General features: G+C 37.7%; 1 protein-coding gene across 1 annotated transcript; it reads left to right on the top strand.

Annotated features, from left to right (window-relative positions):
* The first annotated feature begins 2219 nt into the window (after positions 1-2219).
* Positions 2220-20611, top strand: RPF1 (ribosome production factor 1 homolog). Its single transcript, XM_032155490.2, has 9 exons — positions 2220-2475; positions 3967-4023; positions 5932-6012; positions 12611-12706; positions 13297-13450; positions 18325-18407; positions 18830-19011; positions 19183-19309; positions 20363-20611. The coding sequence occupies exons 1-9, from the start codon at positions 2248-2250 to the stop codon at positions 20402-20404; spliced, it is 1050 nt and encodes a 349-aa protein (XP_032011381.1). The 5' UTR covers positions 2220-2247; the 3' UTR covers positions 20405-20611.
* The last annotated feature ends 317 nt before the right edge of the window (positions 20612-20928 follow it).

Below are 20928 nucleotides of genomic sequence, written 5' to 3'. Positions count from 1 at the left end.
ATATAACTTAAATCCAATTTTGGATCTAAACATAATGATTTTAAGTTTTTTTAACAACAATTTTCAATTTGTGGTCTAATAGCAGGTTTGGATGGGGCTTGTGTTCTGGAAGACACGGTTGTGATGCTTTTAATATCCTGCTACTGTTAAATAGAACTTGAATGGCTGAAAAATGAAATATGGACAAAAACATATTGGATTCTCAGAACACTAAATATAGATATTGGTACATAAAATTTGAAATTAAGGCAGATTCTGGAAAACTGACTCCTAACAGTAAATCAAAAGGGACTTTTTGTTGCTATTTGGAAAGCATTTTCATAAAATTAAAATGAAGAATATAGCAAATTTAACCACTAGGAAAACACTTTCTTCACTTGCCTTCCACAACATTCCACTCTCTTGATTTTCTCTTCTCCTTCTCCTTTGCTGGGTCCTCCTTTTCTTTCCATCTCTTCATGCAGGACTTCTCCAGGGTTCAGTCCTTGATCTTCTTTTTTCAGTTTTCTATCTACACTCATTCTAATAGTTTGAAATACTATCTATGTGCCAATTGCTTCCAAAGTTTGATCTTTAGCCCACACCTCTCTGTCCTGCTGCAGAATCATACATCCCAACTGACTAGTTGACAACACCAATCAGATCACTAAAAAGTATCTCAAACTTAACATTTCCAAAACTGAAATCTTGATCTTATCTCTCAGATTTGTTCCACCTGAACTTTCCCGCATTTCACCTGATGGTAACTCCATCCTTTGAATTACTCAGGTCAAAAGTCTTGGAGTCATCCTTGACTCTTTCATGTCCTCCATTCAGTTCCATCAGTAGCTTCACCTTCCAGAAGAATCACTTCTCAACCACCTACACAAGACTTACCCTGGTTCAGGCCACTATCATTTCTTCTCTTCTTCCACACACCCCACCCCTGCATAGGCTCTTCTCAAAAGAAGATTCTGAATGATGCTTTTACTTTATTTTTATTTATTTTTTTGAGAGGGTCTCACCCTCTCACCCAGGCTGGAGTGCAGTGGCACCGACATGGCTCATTGCAACCTAGCCTTCCAAGCTCAATGAATCCTACTGTCTCAGCCTCCTGAGTAGCTGGGACCACAGATGTACACCATGCCCAAATATATATATATATTTTATTTTATTTTATTTTATTTTACTTTTTGTAGATATGGGGTCTCACGGTGTTGCCCAAGCTGGTCTTGAACTCCTGGGTTCAAGCAATCCTCCTGCCTTGGCCTCCCAAAGTGCTAAAGGAGGCCACTGCACCAGCCTGATACTTTTAAGATGTTAAGATCATACCATTCTTTTCCTCAAAATTCTATAAGAGATCTGCATCTCATATAAAATAAAAGCCAAAGTCCTTACAAAACTCTACACCACCTGTCCAATCTCAACACTTCTTGCCTTTCCTGGCTTGCTACTGACTAGGAGCATTGGAGCTGGCTGTTTGCTTTGCCAGGAGAGCTTTTCTCCTTGATAACCAGCTTTTCTCAGATTAACAGCTCTTCCCTCAGATAACTAGTTTATCCCATTACCTCCTTCAAATCTTGGCTCAATGTAACGTTTTCAACAACGAAGCCTAGTCTGAGAAACCTATTTAAAATTGCAACGTACTTTGGGAGTCCAGGGTGGACAGATCACCTGAAATGAAGAGTACAAGACCAGCCTGGCCAACATGGTGAAACTCCATCTCTGCAAAAATACAAAAATTAGCCGGGCATGGTGGCACGTGTTTGTAGTCCCAGCTACTCAAGGGGAGTTGTTTGCAGTGATCGGAGATCACACCACTGCACTCCAGCCTAGGCGTTAAAGCAAGGCTCCATCTCAAAAAGATGAATGTCTCTTCATCTTCTTTTATCCTGTTCTATTTTTTTTCCATACCATGTGTTACTCTGTAGCTCACCATAATTTATTTGTGTGCTCATTTTAGGTTTCCCTCAAGTAAAACGTAAACTAATCCAGGCACGGTTTTTGTTGTTGTTGTTGCATTATTTTGAGGGCTGGGCACATAGATGCACAAGGAGTGCCCAAACTCATCATCTCACTTTTTATACAGCTGGGCAAACTGCCTAAAGTTTCCTCAAGCCTCAGCTTTACTATTTTCTTAAATGGCTACAACTCACAAAAGACATCCAGTTTTAAAAACTTTGCGACCCCGGAAGTAAAAGGTTAAGGAAGGGGGTTCACAGGAGAAGGCTATTTCCGTTTCCGTACGGAAGCAAAGGAGCCGACAGCATGGCGAAAGCCGGGGATAAGAGCAGCGGCAGCGGGAAAAAAAGTCTAAAACGGAAAGCCCCTGCCGAAGAACTTCAGGAGGCTGCAGGCGCTGGGGATGTGGCGACGGAAAGCGGGGTCCAACCCCCGAAAGCGGCTGCCTTTCCGCCAGGCTTTAGCATTTCGGAGATTAAAAACAAACAGCGGCGACACTTAATGTTCACGCGGTGGAAACAACAGCAGCGGAAGGTACGCGAGGGGCGGGGGCTGCCGGGCGCTTGCGCGGTGTTCCTGACGCGTATGGCGGTCGCGGGGCGCACATCTGTGGTTGTCAGCTGGTCTAAAAAGTGTTCTCTGTGGCTCAGTGGGAAGGGTGGCGCCGCGGCCCACGTGTTCTAGGCCCCTCGCCCTAGTTTGGAGACTCTAGGTTCAGCCTTTTGCCTGAGCGTCAAGGTGGAAGATTTTCTTGATAGGCTCTTTCCTAGGACGCTGGATTCACAAGGAAAGCTGAAAGGCTAGTTGGCTTAGTAGTGAAAACTACGCCCTGCTGGCCCAGAAGGCAAGTCTCAGGCCTTTGGTCCGTCTAGGTAGCGTTGGTTAATTTGCAGAATCCGAAATGGAGGCAATACGTAATAAATCCAGAATACTGCTTCTCTGATTCCTGCAGCAGCTCCTTACCGAAATTAGTACTGTAAAGTTTCTGGTAACTGTATTTGTTCTTTACAGCCTTATCCTTATACGTTTCTGGTAGGCAAACAAACTGAAACGTAAAGAGATTTAAACGACTTGCCAAGGTCGCAGTGTCCATTTCTGGTTAAATTGCAATTGGAAGAAAAGGTTTGCTTATTCTTGCACATCGTAGAAGTTCACACTATTATTATTATGTGTCTGTCTCCTCTTACTGGCCCTTCTGAGGCCTGGGACTGATTCTTACTCATGTTCAGTGTCAAGGTGCTCTTTGAGTACATACAAGGGGCGTTTACCTCATTCTGGTATGCACGTATTGGGGAGGGATGTCCTAGAAGACTTATCGGAGCTATGATTTCTAATCTGAAACCTGGTGGATTGAGGATCAGTAGATGCTGGGGAAAAAGGAATATTTTTTATTTTGTCAAGCATTCTATCTAGAAATCTCCAGAAGAATATATAGATCGACAATACAAATACAGATAATCTTAATCCACCTTGCAAGCTCTTACTAAATTTTAAAAGTATATTTTTAATCCACCTTGCAAGCTCTTACTAAATTTTAAAAGTATATTTTGATTATAAAATATGTGAGTAACTGGTGATGGTTTTATGGAAAACAACCTGAAAACTCATCTCCCATTCCTATTTTTAGTGCTTTTCAAGAGAAGCAAGCAGCATAACCATGGTCGTCTTTAGGATGCAAACAGTTAGGCAAAACAAAACACAACGGAAACCATCACATTTTATACTTTAATTAATTTGAGGCTTTATGGAAAAAGATTAAGCTACTCACATTTTAAATGTTCAAACTTGCCAGTTTAGATTTTTTTAAAGGAGCAGGTCTTTGTTAGAGAAATCTTATTGATTGGCCAGCTCATTTGGCTTACAGTAATTTAGGTGGAAAAATCCATGTCCAGATGCTTATTTCAATAGATTACAAAGATCGCCCAGTGCGAGTATTCATAGCATTAGTAATTTGTAGTTTCAGTATGTGTTTGTGATATAACTGGTTGTTTCTCAATATTGTTCTCTTTTTTCTTAACCCTTTAGGAAAAGTTGGCAGCTAAGAAAAAACTTAAAAAAGAGAGAGAGGCTCTTGGTGATAAGGTAAATACAATTTTTAGCTGTTTGCTTTCTATCTTATATTAGGGAATCCTTCCTGATATTTAAGTTGAATTACTTTCTTTTAAAATTTATTATTACATATTTCAGATGTATGAAGAAATACAAAAGTAATATAATAAACCTCTTTTGTACCATTTAACCACAGCTTAAGAAATAATGCATTAGCAAAGAATGTTGGAAGCCCCTTGTCTGCTTCTTCATAATTGCTTTTCCCTCCAAAGATAACCACTCGTGAAATTTTTGATTATTTTTTCCATGCACTTCTTTTATCTTTACTATGTATGTTTGTGTACCTATACAGTAACACAGTGGTGGTGTTTTGCATATAACTTTGTGTTTCAGAGGTCAACACCTCTCCCTGACTTTGGAAATGGGGAAGCTCCCCAGGTTAGGCCTGGAGCTTGGCTCTTGTGATGTGAAGCAAAGGTTTTTGGTCAGGCAAGGCTGGGGAAAGGCAGGACAGAGCCTCTTCTGGAGTAGGGTGATAAGAGTATGTTAAGCTTTAGAGCTGGTACAAAGGATATGAACCTGTGAAAAGTGAGAATGGGGAGTGGGAGGAGGGTGAGGATTATGGCAAAGAAAAGAGCAGATAATGCATCAAGAAAGAATTTGGCTGTATTTGTGGTACTCATAAGAAGTGAAATCTTTATTGAAAAAAATTTTTAAACTACTAAATACTCGTACATTATTGCATAGCTAAGTTATTTTTATTTTCAGTGTATTTATAGTTACTCCTAGGTTATGATTTATTTTTGCAAAATTTTGAAAACATTCATATCTCCCCCTCCCATTTCTTAAGATATCAAGTAAGTTACCAAATAAGGGTGTTTGAGGAAGGGAAAAAAATGTAAAGACTGTATACAAACTAAACACTCTACTATTTCATGCATTCTTTGAATAGTATTAGGTTAAACCATAAAAAATTGTCAATAGTAGACTGTTTTGACCTGCAGTATCCTAGTATGTCAAGCATGTTAGTCTCTTTTTAACTCTTTCGTAATCAGTCTATTACAGCAAATTAGTGTTATGATCACCATTTAAAAATACACCATTCTTGTTTTTTGAGATGAAAGTTGACTTCTTAAAACTGCCTCCTTTAAAAAATGCTTAAAATGTAGTATTTGTTTCATAGAGTAATAAATGCTAGTTTCAGTTTATATCTTCTTCATAGCTCTGCTAGTGTACATATATTTTGAATTAGTTTTAATGTACTCTTACAATTCTGTATTCTACTTCTTACCAATTCATTTACACCATTTCTTGGTCTAAGCTGAGTATGCATGATTGCTGATCCTAACAGTATTCCATAATGTTGATGTACCATAGTATGTTTAGTCATTACCTTGTTGAACATTTGCCCTGTTTGCTGTTTATTTTCACTATAAATAGGGATACTACGTATTTCTTTGTACACATTTCTCCCCCATTTACATTCCTGAATATAAATACCCCAAAGTAAAATTACTAGCTCAATGGATAACAACTAGACTTTTGTTAAATATTTCTGAGTAGCTTCCCGAAAGTATTGGAACAAAGTCATGTACAGATGTTGCTTTATTTTTTTCTTGTATTTTTCTCCTGTTTGGTATGTTTCCCCCGGTAGATAATTATCTTGATCCCCATTTCTTCTCCTTGTTACTTTTGCACAGTTTTAAGCCTTTTCATTCAGTGTTGACCATTCTTCTAGTGTGTCTCTGCCCAGATTGTTAAAAAAAAAAAAAAAGGCCTCTTATTCAATATTGTTATTAGGATTGATGTAGCTATAGAAGTGGATTGGTATGAGGAACAGATTGAGTTTAGAGTTATTTGTAGCTTTCTGTTATATTTCTCCAACCATAATATAATTAATGTAAAATCCTTCTAAAATATAATACCTTCTCCTTTACTTAGGCTCCACCAAAGCCTGTACCGAAGACCATTGACAACCAGCGAGTGTATGATGAAACCACAGTAGACCCTAATGATGAAGAGGTAATGTTAGAAGTCTTAAATTAGTTTGAATGATAGCATGTAATTGATAAATTATATGTTTTTATGTTGATATTTAAAGTGCTGGCTGGCAAAGTTGTATAATGGACTGATTCAGCTAAAATGTTGGCATATTATCTTATTATTTGGTGTAGATTATTTCAAAATTGAATTTCCCAATAATGCTATAGAAAAATTCTATAATCTATTTTATGTCTAGGTAAACTTTTACATTTGTCATATAATCCCTGAATGGTATTTTGGAGGGGTTTTTTTTTTTTTTATTTTGTTGAGACAGAGTCTTGCTGTGTCGCCCACGCTGGAGTGCAGTGGTGTGATTTTGGCTCAGTGCACCCTCTGCCTCCCAGGTTCAAGCAATTCTCCTGCCTCAGCCTCCTGAGTAGATGGGATTACAGGCACCTGCCACCACGCCTGGCTGATTTTTGTATTTTTCGTAGAAATGGGGTTTCACCATGTTGGCCAGGCTGGTCTCAAACTCCTGACCACAGGTGATCTGCCCGCCTTGGCCTCCAAAAGTGCTGGGATTACAGGCGTGAGCCACCGTGCCTGGCCTGGTGGTTTTAAAAGAATTCCTCATACTATAGACTTTTGTAGTATTTGTTAGACATTTTGATACCTAAGAATAACTTTGATGGTATTTTTTGTATTCTCATAAATCTTAGTTTCAAGGTAATCTTTCACTTTGCACATTCTCCTTAGATAGTTTGCAACAGTGCAGTAAAAGAAGCAAGATTTTAAAACTATATTTTTAAAAGTTTTATAAAGAAAACCTGGTTTTGAATGTCTGTTTGCTTTGAAACAGTGCTGCTGTCAACATTCTTTCACGTATCTCCTGGTATAGTCATTCACTGATTTCTGTCATTCTTTCAGCAGATGTTTATGGATTTGCCTGCACCGTACTGGGATCCGTTTTAGGGATTTGAGATCCATCAGTACACAGAATACTCACACACACATACACACACACAACTTCTGCCCACCCAGCGATTATTACATTCTAGGAAGGGAGACAAACAGTAAACATAATGAAATAAATAAGTTAGACATTTAGCCAGTGATAGGTTACTAAGGGAAAATAGTAGGATAAAGGAGATTCGGGACTACCTGGAGTAGAGAGGGTTTGCAATTTTATGTAAGTAAGATGTGTGTGTGCATGCATTTTAATTTATTTTGACGTTATTTCAGACTTAATAGAAAAGTAGGAATTTGTACATACCCTTCACCCAGACTTCCTAAATATTCCCTCTTAAATGAGAGTAAGTGGCAGACATGGTGCCCCTTTATTCCTATATATCTCATTTTGTTATGAGCACAGTTAGCAAAATCAGACATTGACATTGGTATTCAATATTATCTATTCAATAGATCTTACTCAGATGTCACTAGCTGTTCCAATAATGTCCTTTTTAGCAAAAGAAAAGTCCCAGGTCATACATTCCATTGTAATTGCTCTTTAACTTCCTTAAATTTAGAACAATTCCTCAGTCATTTGCTTTTTGTGACATTGAGATTTTTTGAATAGTACAGACCAGGTATTGTGTAGAATGTACCTTAATATGAGTTCGCCTGGGGTTTCCTCTGATTATATTCAGTTTATGTACTTTCAACAGAAATACAGGATGAGTGTCCCTTGCCTGAAATGCTTGGGACCAGAAGTCTTTTTTGTTTTTTTTTTCTCCGAGATGGAGACTTGCTCTGTTACCCAGGCTGGAGTGCAGTGGCACGATCCGGCTCATTGCAACCTCTGCCTCCCAGGTTCAAGTGATTCTCCTACCTCAGCCTCTCAAGTAGCTAGGATTACAGGCACCCAGCTAAGTTTTGTATTTTAGTAGACAGGGTTTCACCATGTTAGGCAGGTTGGTCTCAAACTCCTGACCTCGTGATCCACTCGCCTCAGGCTCCCAAAGTGCTGGGATTACAGGCATGAGCCACCACACTCAGCCGGAGCAGAAGTGTTTTTGGATTTCAGATTTTGGAATATTTGTGATAGATAATGAGGTATCTTGATGATTGGACCCAAGTCTGAACACAGCATTTATTTATGTTTCATATACATCTTATACACATAGCCTAAAGGTAACTTTTTTTATTTTTGGAGATGGAGTCTCGCTGTGTTGCCCAGGCTGGAGTGCAGTGGCACAATCTCTACTCACTGCAACCTCCTCTTCCCTGGTTCAAGCAATTCTCCTGCCTCTGGAATAGCTGGGGCTACAGGCTTACGCCGCCACACCCAGCTAATTTTTTGTGTTTTAGTAGAGACGGGGTTTCACCATGTTGCCCAGGCTGGTCTTGAACCCCTGAGCTCAGGCAGTCCTCCCACCTTGGCCTCCCAAACTGTTTGGATTACAGGCATGAGCCACCCCGCCTGACCTAAAGGTAACTTTTATACAATATTTTTAATGATTTTGTGCATGAAACAAACTTTTGACTGTGACCACATCACATCAGGTCAGATGTGGAATTCCCCACTTGTGGTGCCATGTTGGTGCTTTATCAAAAAGTTTTAAATTTTGGAATATTTCAGGTTTTGGGTTTTTGGATTAGGGAGTCTAACCTGTGCCATGAATGATATGTTAAGTCCTTTTTCAGTACTTGTTATCAAGAATCACCTGATGATTTTCTCATACTGGTTATGTTTACCTTGATCACTTGGTTAAAGTGGTGCCTGCCAGGTTTCTTGACTCTGAATTTACTGTTTTTCCCTTTGTATGATAATTAGTAAGTATTTGGGGAGGAGATACTTGAATGTTACTCCTCAACTTACACTCATTGTAAATCATGTTTCCAGTTTGATAAGTGAGAAATTGTATATCACTGTAGTTTTAATTTGCAGTTCTCATTTCGAATGTTGGACATCTTTTCATATTTTTTTCCCCTTGATCAATTGATTGTGTCTCTTGCCCATTTTTCTACGGGTAGTGATTTTATATAGGAAAGTCAGGGTAGGCTTTATTGAGAAATTGACCATTTAGCAAAGACTTGAAGGATGTGAGGAAATTAGCCATCTTTGGGCAAAAAGAGCCCCAGAATGAGAGAACGCCCAGTGTACAAGCTCCAAGGCAGGAGTGTATCGTATATGCTTTTTAAGAATAACAAGGAGGCCATTGTGACTGAAATCAAGCAAGGGAGAGGATTGTAGGAGAGGTCCTAGGAAAGTATGATGAAGAGGAAAGACCAGATCAGTGACTTTGTTGGCCAGTATGAGGACTTCGGTTTTATACTTAGTGAAATGAAGAGCCATTGGGTGGGTTAGAATAGAAGAATGATGTGCTGGGCACAGTGGCTCACACCTGTAATCCCAGCACTTTGGGAGGCCAAGACGGGCGGATCACGAGGTCAGGAGATCAAGACCATCCTGGCTAACACGGTGAAACCCCATCTCTACTAAAAATACAAAAAAATTAGCCAGGCGTGGTGGCGGGCACCTGTAGTCCCAGCTACTCCAGAGGCTGAGGCAGGAAAATGGCATGAACCCAGGAGGCAGAGCTTGCAGTGAGCCGAGATTGCGCCACTGCACTCCAGCCTGGGCGACAGAGCGAGACACCGTCTCAAAAAAAAAAAAAAAAAAGAATAGAATAATGTTGTGATCAGACTTGACTTTTAAAAGTACTTGGCTGCTTTACTGAGAATATAACTGGAGAGGTAAGTAGACAAAGGAAGCTACTAAACAAATCCAGGAAAGAAATGATGGGCTTTCATCATGACCTGGGTCAGGGTAGTTACAATGAAAGTGGTGAGAACTGATCTGATTCTAAGTATTTTTTCCCCTGGGTATATTTTGAAATCAGAGCTGCTTCAATTTCCTGACAAATTTGATGTGGAATATGAGATAAATAGAGGATTCAGAGATGGTATTAAGGTTTTAGACTGAGCAAATTAGAAGGATGAAATGGTCATTGACTAGATGTGGAAGACTGAGTGAAGGAGATTTAAGGAGCAATCAAGAGTTCAGTTTTGCATATATTATGTTTGAGATGATTCAAGAGTTTTTAGAAGAGATGTCAAGCAGGTAGTTGGGATGTGAGCTTGGAATTCAGGGAAGAGGTCTTGACTGGAGATAAATTTGGGGGTAACAGGCATATCGAGGGTATGTGTACATAAAGGTTTCCCTAGAATGTTTACCTACAGTAGGATAATTTTGAGTCATGGGATGTGTAAATGTTTAACTTTACATGATTGTACCAAAATATTTTTCAAAGTAGTGGTTGTATCATTTTGTACTTTTGTGGTACAAGAGTAGTGTTCCTGCTCATCCACATTCTAACCAACTCCTGGTATGTTCAGACTAATGATAAAAGGCTGTCTCATTGTGGTTTGAATTTGTATTTCCTTGTTTTCTAATGTTGAGCATCACTTAATATAAGTTGTTTTCTTTAGAGATGAGCCAGTTCATGTCTTCTGCCCAGTTTTCTATCATGTAGTATATTTTACGCATTTGTGGAACTTCTCTATATAATTTGGATACCAGTCCTTCATACATATTAAAGGAATCTTCCAATTCGTGGATTCTCTTTTCATTTTCTATGGTGTCTTTTGAGGACTAGGACCAGAAGTTCTTGATGTAGTTGAGTTTTTGAAAAATTAGCATTTAAAGCTTTTTATGTCATATTTAAGAAACTTTTCTCTTTCCTGTGATCATAAGTTCTTCTTTCTAAAATAATTAAAGAGTTCCCTCTCATATTTATTTACTTAATTGTCAGGAATTGTTTTCTGTTTGGTGTGAGAACGAAAACCAGTTACTTTCCTTCCTGTCTCCCACTCCAACCTGTCCTTTTGCATATATATATTTTGAATTAGGTTTAATGTACTCTTACCGTTCTGTGTTCTACTTCTTAACAGTTCATTTATATATAACCAGTTTATCCAGTACCATTTTTGGAGTAGTGCAGCCTTTCCCCACAATGAATTGTAATGCCATGATACATATCAAATATCTATATATGCTTGGTCTTTTTCTGGGCTGTTTGCTTGGTCAGTTTGTCACTGCATCATTACTTTCTTAATTATTTAGCTTCATAATAAGTCTTCATATCTATAAGGGCAAAATGCTTCTTTCACTCCTGCCGCTAAATCCCTCTCTTCAGATGTGTTTTGGCTTTTCCTAGGCCTTTGCTCCTCCATGTAAATTATAAATGGCACTAATCAGATCAATTTGGGGATACGTATGTATGTATATAATAGATATGTCTTTACTTAGGTCTCCTTTAAGTAGTGAAATGTATTTCATGTATTTTGTAATTCTCTTCATGCAAGTTGACACATAAATCTTGCTAGAGCTATTCCTGGGTATCTTACGGTTTTTGTTGGTGTAAACTGCATATCTTTGAAAATTGTTTTGTTTGCCAATTTATAAAAATGCAATGGATTTTTGAATAGTGATGTTCTAACCAGTAGCCTACCTAAATTCATTCCTAATTTGTTGGGATATCGTTTTCATTTTTCTGTTTAGATAATCATTTCTGCAAATGACAGTTTTCTTATTTTGACCTATTTTTCTCCCACTTTTGTGCCTTCTAGAACTTCTAGCCTAATGTCAAATAATAGAAAAATCAATAGTGCCATCTTTGCCATGTTCCTGATTTTCAAAAGAATACTTCCAATGAGTCATCATTAATATTTGTGTCACTAGAAATAGATTATTATGAGTTAAGGGTTAAGTAAATTTTACTTATTCTTATGCTATTTTTTTGTTTTGTTTGTTGTGAATGAATGTAGAATGTTATTAGATGTTCTCTTTGCAAATGTTGAGGTGATTATGTGGCTTTTCTCTTACTGCATTAAACATCATAACCAAATTGGGTTTATTAATTCTTTGCTTAGAATTAATTATATCTGTGTTCATGAGTGAGACTACAGTGATGTCCACCTTTCATTCCTCATATTATTTTATTTTGGCTTTTTCTCTTTTTTAAATCAGTTTTTACCAAGGTATCTATTCTCTTAGTCTTTTCTGAGTACTTTCTTCTTTGATCCCATTGAATCTTTGTTTTCTAATTCATTTATATCTCCTTTTATCTTTATTATTTTCTTCTGCTTCCTTTGAGTTTATTCTGTATTTATTGATTTGCTCAATATATATGTATTTCCTAATATGAGCAGGTATAGCCATAAAACTCTTTCAGACTACCACTTTTGGTATATTCCACAAATTTTAAAAGGTACTACTTTCATTAATGTTTAAATCTGAGTGTCTCTCAACGGAAGATTTGTCTTCTCGTAATTGCATTAGTTTTTTTTTGCTTCTTTTTTTGTTTGTTTGTTTTGTTTTTTTGTGGTTATTGTTTTTACTAACCAAGTTGATGAGGGAAATGAAAGTAGTTCAAGAGTAAACATATCTCAGTTTCTGCCCTGAAGTGATTTCTGACAATTTTATTCAGTTTTGTACTTGTATTTTACACGGGAGAAATCCACTCATCCATCCTCTTCATGTGTCCATTAATGTCAGCCCTTCCTAGTCTGTCTTTAAATCCCCTGTCAGCTAGGTACTCAGTGTCCAACAGTCCTGCTGACGCTGCTTTTAGAATTCTGGCCTGGTAGAGTATTTGTTTGATGTAAAATTATCCCTCTTCTCTGTTCTCAGGTTGCTTATGATGAAGCTACAGATGAATTTGCTTCTTACTTCAACAAACAGACTTCTCCCAAGATTCTCATCACAACATCAGATAGACCTCATGGGGTAAACACATTGATTAATTTAGTTCTTGAATTCTTAATTTTCTTATTACTTCTATTTAAAGTACTCTGTTCAGAAGAGTTAAACCATTAGTTAATTGCCTTAAAGAATGCCTGTGACTAAGTAAATAAAACGTAGCACTGGTAATATGATGTAGGTTTACTAAACATGATTCTTCAAGATAGGATTTCTCAGCCTCAACATTGTTGACATTTTAGCTGGAGAATTCTTTGTTATGGCGAGGTATCCTGTTCATTATAGGATGTTTAGAAGCTTCCCTGGCCTCTATGCTTTAGGTGCCAGTAGCAACCACACACCACTACCACTACCATCAGTCATAACCATCAAAAATGTCTCCAGACATTGCCAAATGTGTTCTCTGATGGAGCAGAATCGCGCCTAATTGAGAACCACTGCTTTAGGATGATCAGCCTTTGATAAAAGAGGACACACTGTTCGAGTTTCATGCTTTCTTCAATGTTGCTTTCTATTAATCATAATAATCATTATTTCTTTCCTTATGAATATGTACCACATAAGATTTTTATTCTTTTTTGAAAACTATTCAAAATTTGTGTTATTTTGTTCTGCAGAGAACAGTACGACTGTGTGAACAGCTCTCCACAGTTATACCAAACTCACATGTTTATTACAGAAGAGGACTGGCTCTGAAAAAAATTATTCCACAGTGCATCGCAAGAGATTTCACAGACCTCATTGTTATTAATGAAGATCGTAAAACCCCAAGTATCCTTTTTTTTTTTTTAAGGAGGTTTTCCTGTCCTCTCCCTCATTCCGCTTAAAAATATATTTAAAAGAATAAGGAAATATTGCCTATAACTTTCAGAAAATAATTTTTTTATCAGAAAATTATATCTCTTTCCAAGAGTCTATAAACTGATTTTTCCTTTGCATTCACCATTTATCAGGCACATGCTACAGCCAAGAGATTGTTTTAACTCTTAGTAAAAGATGCAGAGATAAAACCAGCTTCAGGAAATTCATAAGTGGAGTAAATGGATATGTAAACTGACAAAATATAGTGTGGATGGTACAACTAAATAGAGAAATGCAGAATATAGTGGGGACCCTGTGACTGGTAAAAAGTCTGCCCTGGGAGGAAGGACTTCCCATAGAAAGAGATGCTGAAGCTGGATCTAGATGGATGAGGGGAGGGGAATAAGGCAGAGAAAAGCGCTCAGTGCAGGGGGACTACCATTTGGAAAGAGAGGAAGGAAAGGGCTGACCTGGTTGGGGATCTGCATATGGTTTGTTATGGCTAGATTTTATATTGCCAGAGGTGGTATCACAGGATTAAGTTTTTGAGGTGGAGACTTGGGCCCATATTATGTGTGTGTTCCAGTCTAAAACTTTGTCTGTGAGTCTCAGATCTGAGATGAATGTGTCACCTGAACCCAAGGTATTTCTTCCCATTGAGATAAGAGATTTGATAAAGGATATCTAGGTTTGTTACTATTGTTGCTGTTGTTTTATTTATTTATTGAATGATGGCTGTGAGTTCAATAACTTTAAAGATAACCAATTGAATGAGTCATCTTTATGATTTTTAATTTCATTAAAATAAAATTATAAAGAATTTACCAAAAAAATAGGGACAAGACTCTGTGTTGCCAGAATAACATTTTATTTCTAATATCAGTGAACACTCTTCTTTTTAAATTAGTGGTTTAAAAGGCTGTTTTTTAAAAATCTAACTTTTATGACTTTGTTTTCAATATAACTTACTGTATCCACTTGTACTAGTAGCTTTCCAGAAACTACATAACAAGCTTTGTAATGTGTTTTGTTGGCCATATTATAATTTGGCTTAACTGGATTAATGTACCAAAATGTCTAAAATCTCTTGAATACTTAACTACTCCAGAAAAAATTATTTTTTAAGGTAGTTGCTGCCTCCTTTTCTTTTTTTAAACTGCCTCCACAAAGTGGCAAGGTCTGTTTTCCTCTTTTTATTTTTGGCAGTTAAAAAACAACTGTCATCACTTTGAGGCTGCTAGTAACTCTGCTAAGAAGCAGGCATTCATCAATTCAGTAAATGTTCTATCCTTATTTTATCCAGCGTGTTTTATATAGTCACACAAATTTCACTTACACCATCTATTGCCTTTAAAAAGTTTACATTTTCTGGCCAGGTGCAGTGGCTCACACCTGTAGTCCCAGCACTTTGGGAGGCCTAGGCCAGCAGATTGCTTGAGGTCAGGAGTTTGAGACCAGCCTGGCCAACATGGCAAAATCCCATCTCTACTAAAAATACAAAAATTGTTGGGCGTGGTGGTGCATGCCTGTAATCCCACCTACTTGGGAGGCTGAGGCACTAGAATTACTTGAACCTGGGAGGCCAAGGGTGCCACTGCACTCCAGCCTGGGTGACAGGGCAAGACTGTCAAAAAAAAAAAAAAAGTGATTCCTAGAGACTTAGCGTGGGTTCAGGAATAAAAATCACAACTCCTAATGATGACACATGGGGGAAAAGTTGAAAAAACAGGATTTAGCCTGTGGGAAAGTAGATTCTAGGAACATGGGGTCTTTCTAAAGACATTGGAGGGGCTACTGTGTGGAAGAGTAGTGCTGAATGGTGAAACTTAAAGGGATATACTTTTTTGACTTATTCTAAAATAGAACTTCATCAGCTCTCTATAAACTGTAGGAACCTAGTAGTGGCTTTGAGTCAGGGTAGCTGTGATATCAAATACAGATTCCATTATTTTCTAGTTCTGTGATTTTAGTCAAGTTTCTTAGCCACTCAGTTTCCTCATTTTTTAAATGTAGGAAATAATACCTATCTTTAGAGTTCCCACAAAGATCACATTAAATGTATTATGTTTATAAAGCCTAGTGTCTGGCACACGGTAGGCATTTTAGTAAACGTGGTATAGTGAGAAGCACGTAAACTTTATCTGTACAGACCTACATCCTCTATTCATTATTTCTAAATGGGGAACTACTGGCATTTGAGGTAGGGTAATTATTTGTGCTACACTCTTGGCAGCTTCTAAGATGGTTTGCATTCCTGGCCTTTGGATTCTAAATGCCAGTAACACCTCAGTCATACTGACAAACAAAATGCCTCTGTACATTTCCAAATGTGAGCAGCTGTCAGCCAAGGGCTTAAGGAGGGGAATTCCCACCCTGGTTGAGCTCCACAGTTGCCTTGGTCTGATTTACTTAGGCTAATTTACTTGACCCTCTTCAGCCTCTTTTCCTCATCACTGAAATAGGCATGATGACTCCTGTTTTATGTGAGTTGTGTTAGGGATTAGCAGTAATGTAAATAAAGCCTCTTGCACAATGCAGGTACATGGGAAAAGTTATTTAGAAACTGGTGAGTTTTGGTTTTGTACTTTGCTTTTGACACAGACCACAATTTAGTGGGAATGTTCTAGAAAGGATTTAAGCCTTGATTCGGGTGTTGGAAGAAATGACTTTTCTATCTCCTAGACCCCTTAATAAATACTTCTGGCTGTATTTCATGAAGTTTAGCCTGTGGTGAATCTTTTAAAATGATAGAATTCAAACGTTTGCTGATAATCTGATACATGGTAGGCACTACTATCAAAAAAAAAAAAAAAAAAAAAGATCTGCCTGCAGTCCCGGCACTTTGGGAGGCTAAGGCAGGTGGATCGCTTGAGACCAGCCTGGGCAACATGGCAAAACCCTGTCTCTACAAAAATTAGCTGGGCATGATGCCTGTAGTCCCATTTACTTGGGAGGTAGAGGTGGGAGGATTGCTTGAGCCTGAGAGGTTGAGGCTGCAGTGACCCATGGTCGTGCCATTGTGCTTCAGCCTGGGCTGCAGAGTGAGACCGTCTCAAAGAAAAACAAAAGAAAAAAATTCCCATCCCTACCTAAGTGTTAACAGATTAGTTGGGAAGAAAGGTGTTTTCCTGATTGTAACTCAAATAAGTGATGAGTGCTGTGGTAACAGAACTGAGAAGATTTACATCTTAATTCTGACTACTTAAAAAGGTGACATTTGAAGTAGACCATAATAGATGAGTAAAACGTTGCAGGTATTCAAAATAGCAAAAGCAAAAAATGCATGCTAGGATTCACCTATATAGTACATAAGACTGTAAGTGCCTACCAGTTAGGAAACAGGCTTGGTATGGGCATAGGGTAAATAGGTTGAAAAGGTAATTTGTGGCCACATTATGAGTCTGATACTAATGTCTTTTTTCTGTAGATGAGTCTGTGATGAGAGTAGTATGAAATTAGCTACAGCTGTCAAGACTGTGAAGGTATCTAGTTTGTTTTTCACTAAGCACGTGAGAAACTATGGTACAGATATAATCAAACAGCCAAGTCCCATAGCTGGTTACTTATAGAACCAAGGCCTAAGTCCAGACTTGATTTTACAATCTGCATTAGGAGATGTATGTGAGATGGTGAGAAAAAGGTCAGACCAACCACAATACTACTTTAATAATCTAGGTGGAAAATCTCGAGGACCTCACTAAGACAGTAAGGGTAAAGAGGATGCTAAGTGAGAACTGTTGAAGGTAAAAGCAGTTAAGATTTGGTGGCAGAGGGAGAAGTTGAGGATACCATAGCTTCTAATCTGGAGGAATGAGTGTTGATGCCATTGTAAAAAGATGGCAACATCTGCTTTGAAAGATACATATTATATGCAGATAGACTTGAAACCATCTGATTCTGGCCTATTTATGTTGTTGAATCAGATGAAATGTGTTTGAAAATTTCTCCTAAACTAGAAAAGCATAATAGAAAGTGAAAGCCCTGTCCATTGCCATTAATATGCCTGCTTGTAATGCCATTAAGCAATAGCCAAGAATTACTCATGAAAAGTAAAGGTGTTTCAAGTGAAGGTCAGATTGTGCCACAAAAACTTGAAGAATATTATATAGGTAGCAACCTTAGTTTGCAGCACCCAGGACTTCTAGAGTCCTTGGGCTGCTAGTCCTGCTGGTTGTAGGTAGGTGATCTTACATTTCATTTGTAGTTTAGCGTGTCTAGCATAATTCTCAGTTCATGGGAAATGACAGTCAGTGAATGGCTATTAATTGGTTCGTTGATTATAATTTGTGGTACAGTAATCCTAAGTAAGGGGTGATCTCTTGCAAAATACTAATAACCTTAATTTCATAGAAGAAAGTTTAGGAGTCTGGTCTCATGGGATGTTATTCAAAGTTGACAGCATATCCTGACCATACAAATATATAAAAGTGACATTTTGGGGTTATACATATTCAGAACATGGAGGTAAACTCATACTCTATTTGCAGTATTACATGATTGTAGAATCCCATCCTATTTTACTCCTAAGAGTAGTGGTCAATTACATAGCTTTTTTTCACCTACTTTAGTTTAGGGTACCTTAAGATACCCTATTGAGGGTGATGATTAACTATTATATTGTAAAAAGAGAAAAAAAGGACTACTGTAGGTTGGTCTATTTTCTTGAAAGATTTTGACTGATTTTGAGCTTTTGATATGGTAGGAAAATGTCACGTCAGAGGAATATGTACATCTGCCTATTCACTTGGGTACAGATTTTAGGGGCCTTTGGATGTAGAGGGCCAGTTAAACAATTAGATTTAGATTACAGAGTTCAATGTGTTTTTCTTAACTTTTATGAACAGATGGACTTATTTTGAGTCACTTGCCAAATGGCCCAACTGCTCATTTTAAAATGAGCAGTGTTCGTCTTCGTAAAGAAATTAAGGTAAGTTTTATACATTTCCTTGATTGGCATTGATCTCTTCACAGTATTTATTTGATTAATAGATGCTATATCTTATAGCTCTAATTTAATAATGGCATTTGTTCTCCTGATTAGAGCAGTTTTTATCTATCAGTTTTCTTGGGAGACTGTGGTTAAGTTACAGCCGGCAGGCAACAGTCTTCATTACTATGAAGCACGTTGATTTTCTAATAGGATTTTTTTTTGTTGCATTCAGTGCATATTAAAATAATTTTAGATACATCTTATGTCATGGGTTTAATAAGCCATCTGTGGTAGTTTGTCACAAAAATATGATAAATTTTGCAAATTTGTCATGTAAATTTTGATACTTGAAATTGCATTGGGAGGTATTGCCAATTAGCTTAGCTCATTGTGATATTTATTTTTCATTATTTTTCTAGAGAAGAGGCAAGGACCCCACAGAACACATACCTGAAATAATTCTGAATAATTTTACAACACGGCTGGGTCATTCAATTGGACGTATGTTTGCATCTCTCTTTCCTCATAATCCTCAATTTATCGGAAGGCAGGTTGCCACATTCCACAATCAACGGGATTATATATTCTTCAGATTTCACAGGTAAGGAAGGTAAACTTGTTGAACTTTGATTTCAATGATGAAATATATTTTCAACATGAACTAATTGTCCAACATATTGTAGCAAGCATCATGTAAGATAAAATGAATTATCTTTTGAAGCCTGTAAACAATAGCTCATTCAGACTAATTTAACTCTTTTTGTCTTTGAAGATACATATTCAGGAGTGAAAAGAAAGTGGGAATTCAGGAACTTGGACCACGTTTTACCTTAAAATTAAGGTCTCTTCAGAAAGGAACCTTTGATTCTAAATATGGAGAGTATGAATGGGTCCATAAGGTATGTGCTTATTTAAAAAAACTAATTTTTAAAGTATGGGATAAGAGGGTGGGAGGAGAGACAGCATCAGGAATAGCTAATGGATGCTGGGCTGAATACCCAGGTGATGAAATGAACTGTGCAGCAAACCACTATAGCACATGTTTAACTATGTAACAAACCTGCACATCCTGCAAATATACCCCTGAACTAAAAAAAAAAAAAAAAAAGATACAATATCTGGGTCTGGTGATTAACCTTGGTTCATCTGAAGTATAAACATCAGTGGTTCTCAAAGTGGGACCAGCACCGTTACCTAGGAACCTGTTAGGAATGAAAATTCTTTGGCCCACAGACCTACTCAATCAGCAACTTCGGGGGTGGGACCCAGCAGCGATCTGCTTATAAGCCTGTGTTATATGTGACTCTACTACATGTTTCTTGAGAACTATTGATAGTTTTCTTAGAAGGTTGGAGATCATCTTAAATCATAAATGAAAACAATGAAAACTTTCAGTGGTTTTTTGTGTTTTTTTGAGACGAGTCTCAGCTCTGTTGCCCAGGCTGGAGTGCAGGGACGCCATCTCGACTCACTGCAACCTCCGCCTCCCGGGTTCAAGCTATTCTCCTGCCGCAGCCTCCCGAGTAGCTAGGATTACAAGTGTGCACCACCACACTGGCTAATGATCTTTTGTATTTTTAGTAGAGATGGGGTTTCCCCATGTTAGCCAGGATGGTCTTGATCTCCTGACCTCATGATCCGCCTGCCTTGGCCTCCCAAAGTGCTGGGATTACAGGTGTGAGCCACCGCGTGCAGCCTAAAACATCCTTTCTATCTAGTATAAGCAGTACTTCACTTAGTAACATTTTATCTTAAAATCACACACACAGAGTAACTGCCAACATCTTTTATATTAGACCGAAGACTGACTATTCAGGGTCTCACACAAACCCAGTTTTTCAGCGCTAGTGTTACCTGTAAAGATCTAGGGATGTTGTTAACTTTTACTATCTTCCTTGAATTGTTAATTATATTTTTGTTTTCTTCCTCCACTCCCCTGCTTCCACTTTCAGCCCCGGGAAATGGATACAAGTAGAAGAAAATTCCATTTATAAAGTACTGAGAGAATAATATTTGATTTTGCTGAACAGGCCTGTCTTGAACTTTGGTAAATTATTTTTGACAATACTTTTCAAAATGGCATTTGCTGATTTCATAAACCTTTCACGTCTGGACGAATTACCAAATGCCATGACTTGCCACTGTGTGTTTATGTAGAAAATACAAATAAAAGTTATTTTGATGGCTTAGGTTTCCTTAAACTTCGTTCTCTTGTTTTTGGGTAACTGAATAATTAAGTTGGAATTAAATAGGAAAGATTAACTTTCCTATTTGCATAGAACACATGAGAGGAATAAAATGGTTGGTAAATATTGGCTAACCCTTGATTTTTATACTAGATTAATGTTGGATTCCCAGTGTCTGGCACAGTTTTAATAGCTTAAATGGAGGCCAGGTTTCTGGATGTTTTAACATTCTCTTAAGCCTTCAGAAGGGTAAAAAATTTAAAGCAAAATTATCTACCAGGGTTTAAAGCAAAGTTGCAAATTACTGAAGCTAATCTTTGCTTCCTGATTTT

Source organism: Hylobates moloch, unplaced genomic scaffold (assembly GCF_009828535.3).
Source record: "Hylobates moloch isolate HMO894 unplaced genomic scaffold, HMol_V3 SCAFFOLD_5, whole genome shotgun sequence".
In the NCBI taxonomy this organism is placed as follows: Eukaryota; Metazoa; Chordata; class Mammalia; order Primates; family Hylobatidae; genus Hylobates; species Hylobates moloch.
Note: the sequence above shows the minus strand (reverse complement) of the source record. Positions and strands in the feature narration are given on the sequence as shown.

Bases quoted from the DNA above. Each gene is read 5' to 3' on its own strand.
- RPF1 (XM_032155490.2), top strand. From the start codon at position 2,248: ATGGCGAAAGCCGGGGATAAGAGCAGCGGCAGCGGGAAAAAAAGTCTA. The intron at 12,707-13,296 runs GTAAACACATTG...TTTGTTCTGCAG, and splicing joins CATCAGATAGACCTCATGGG to AGAACAGTACGACTGTGTGA. The intron at 13,451-18,324 runs GTATCCTTTTTT...TTTTATGAACAG, and splicing joins TGAAGATCGTAAAACCCCAA to ATGGACTTATTTTGAGTCAC.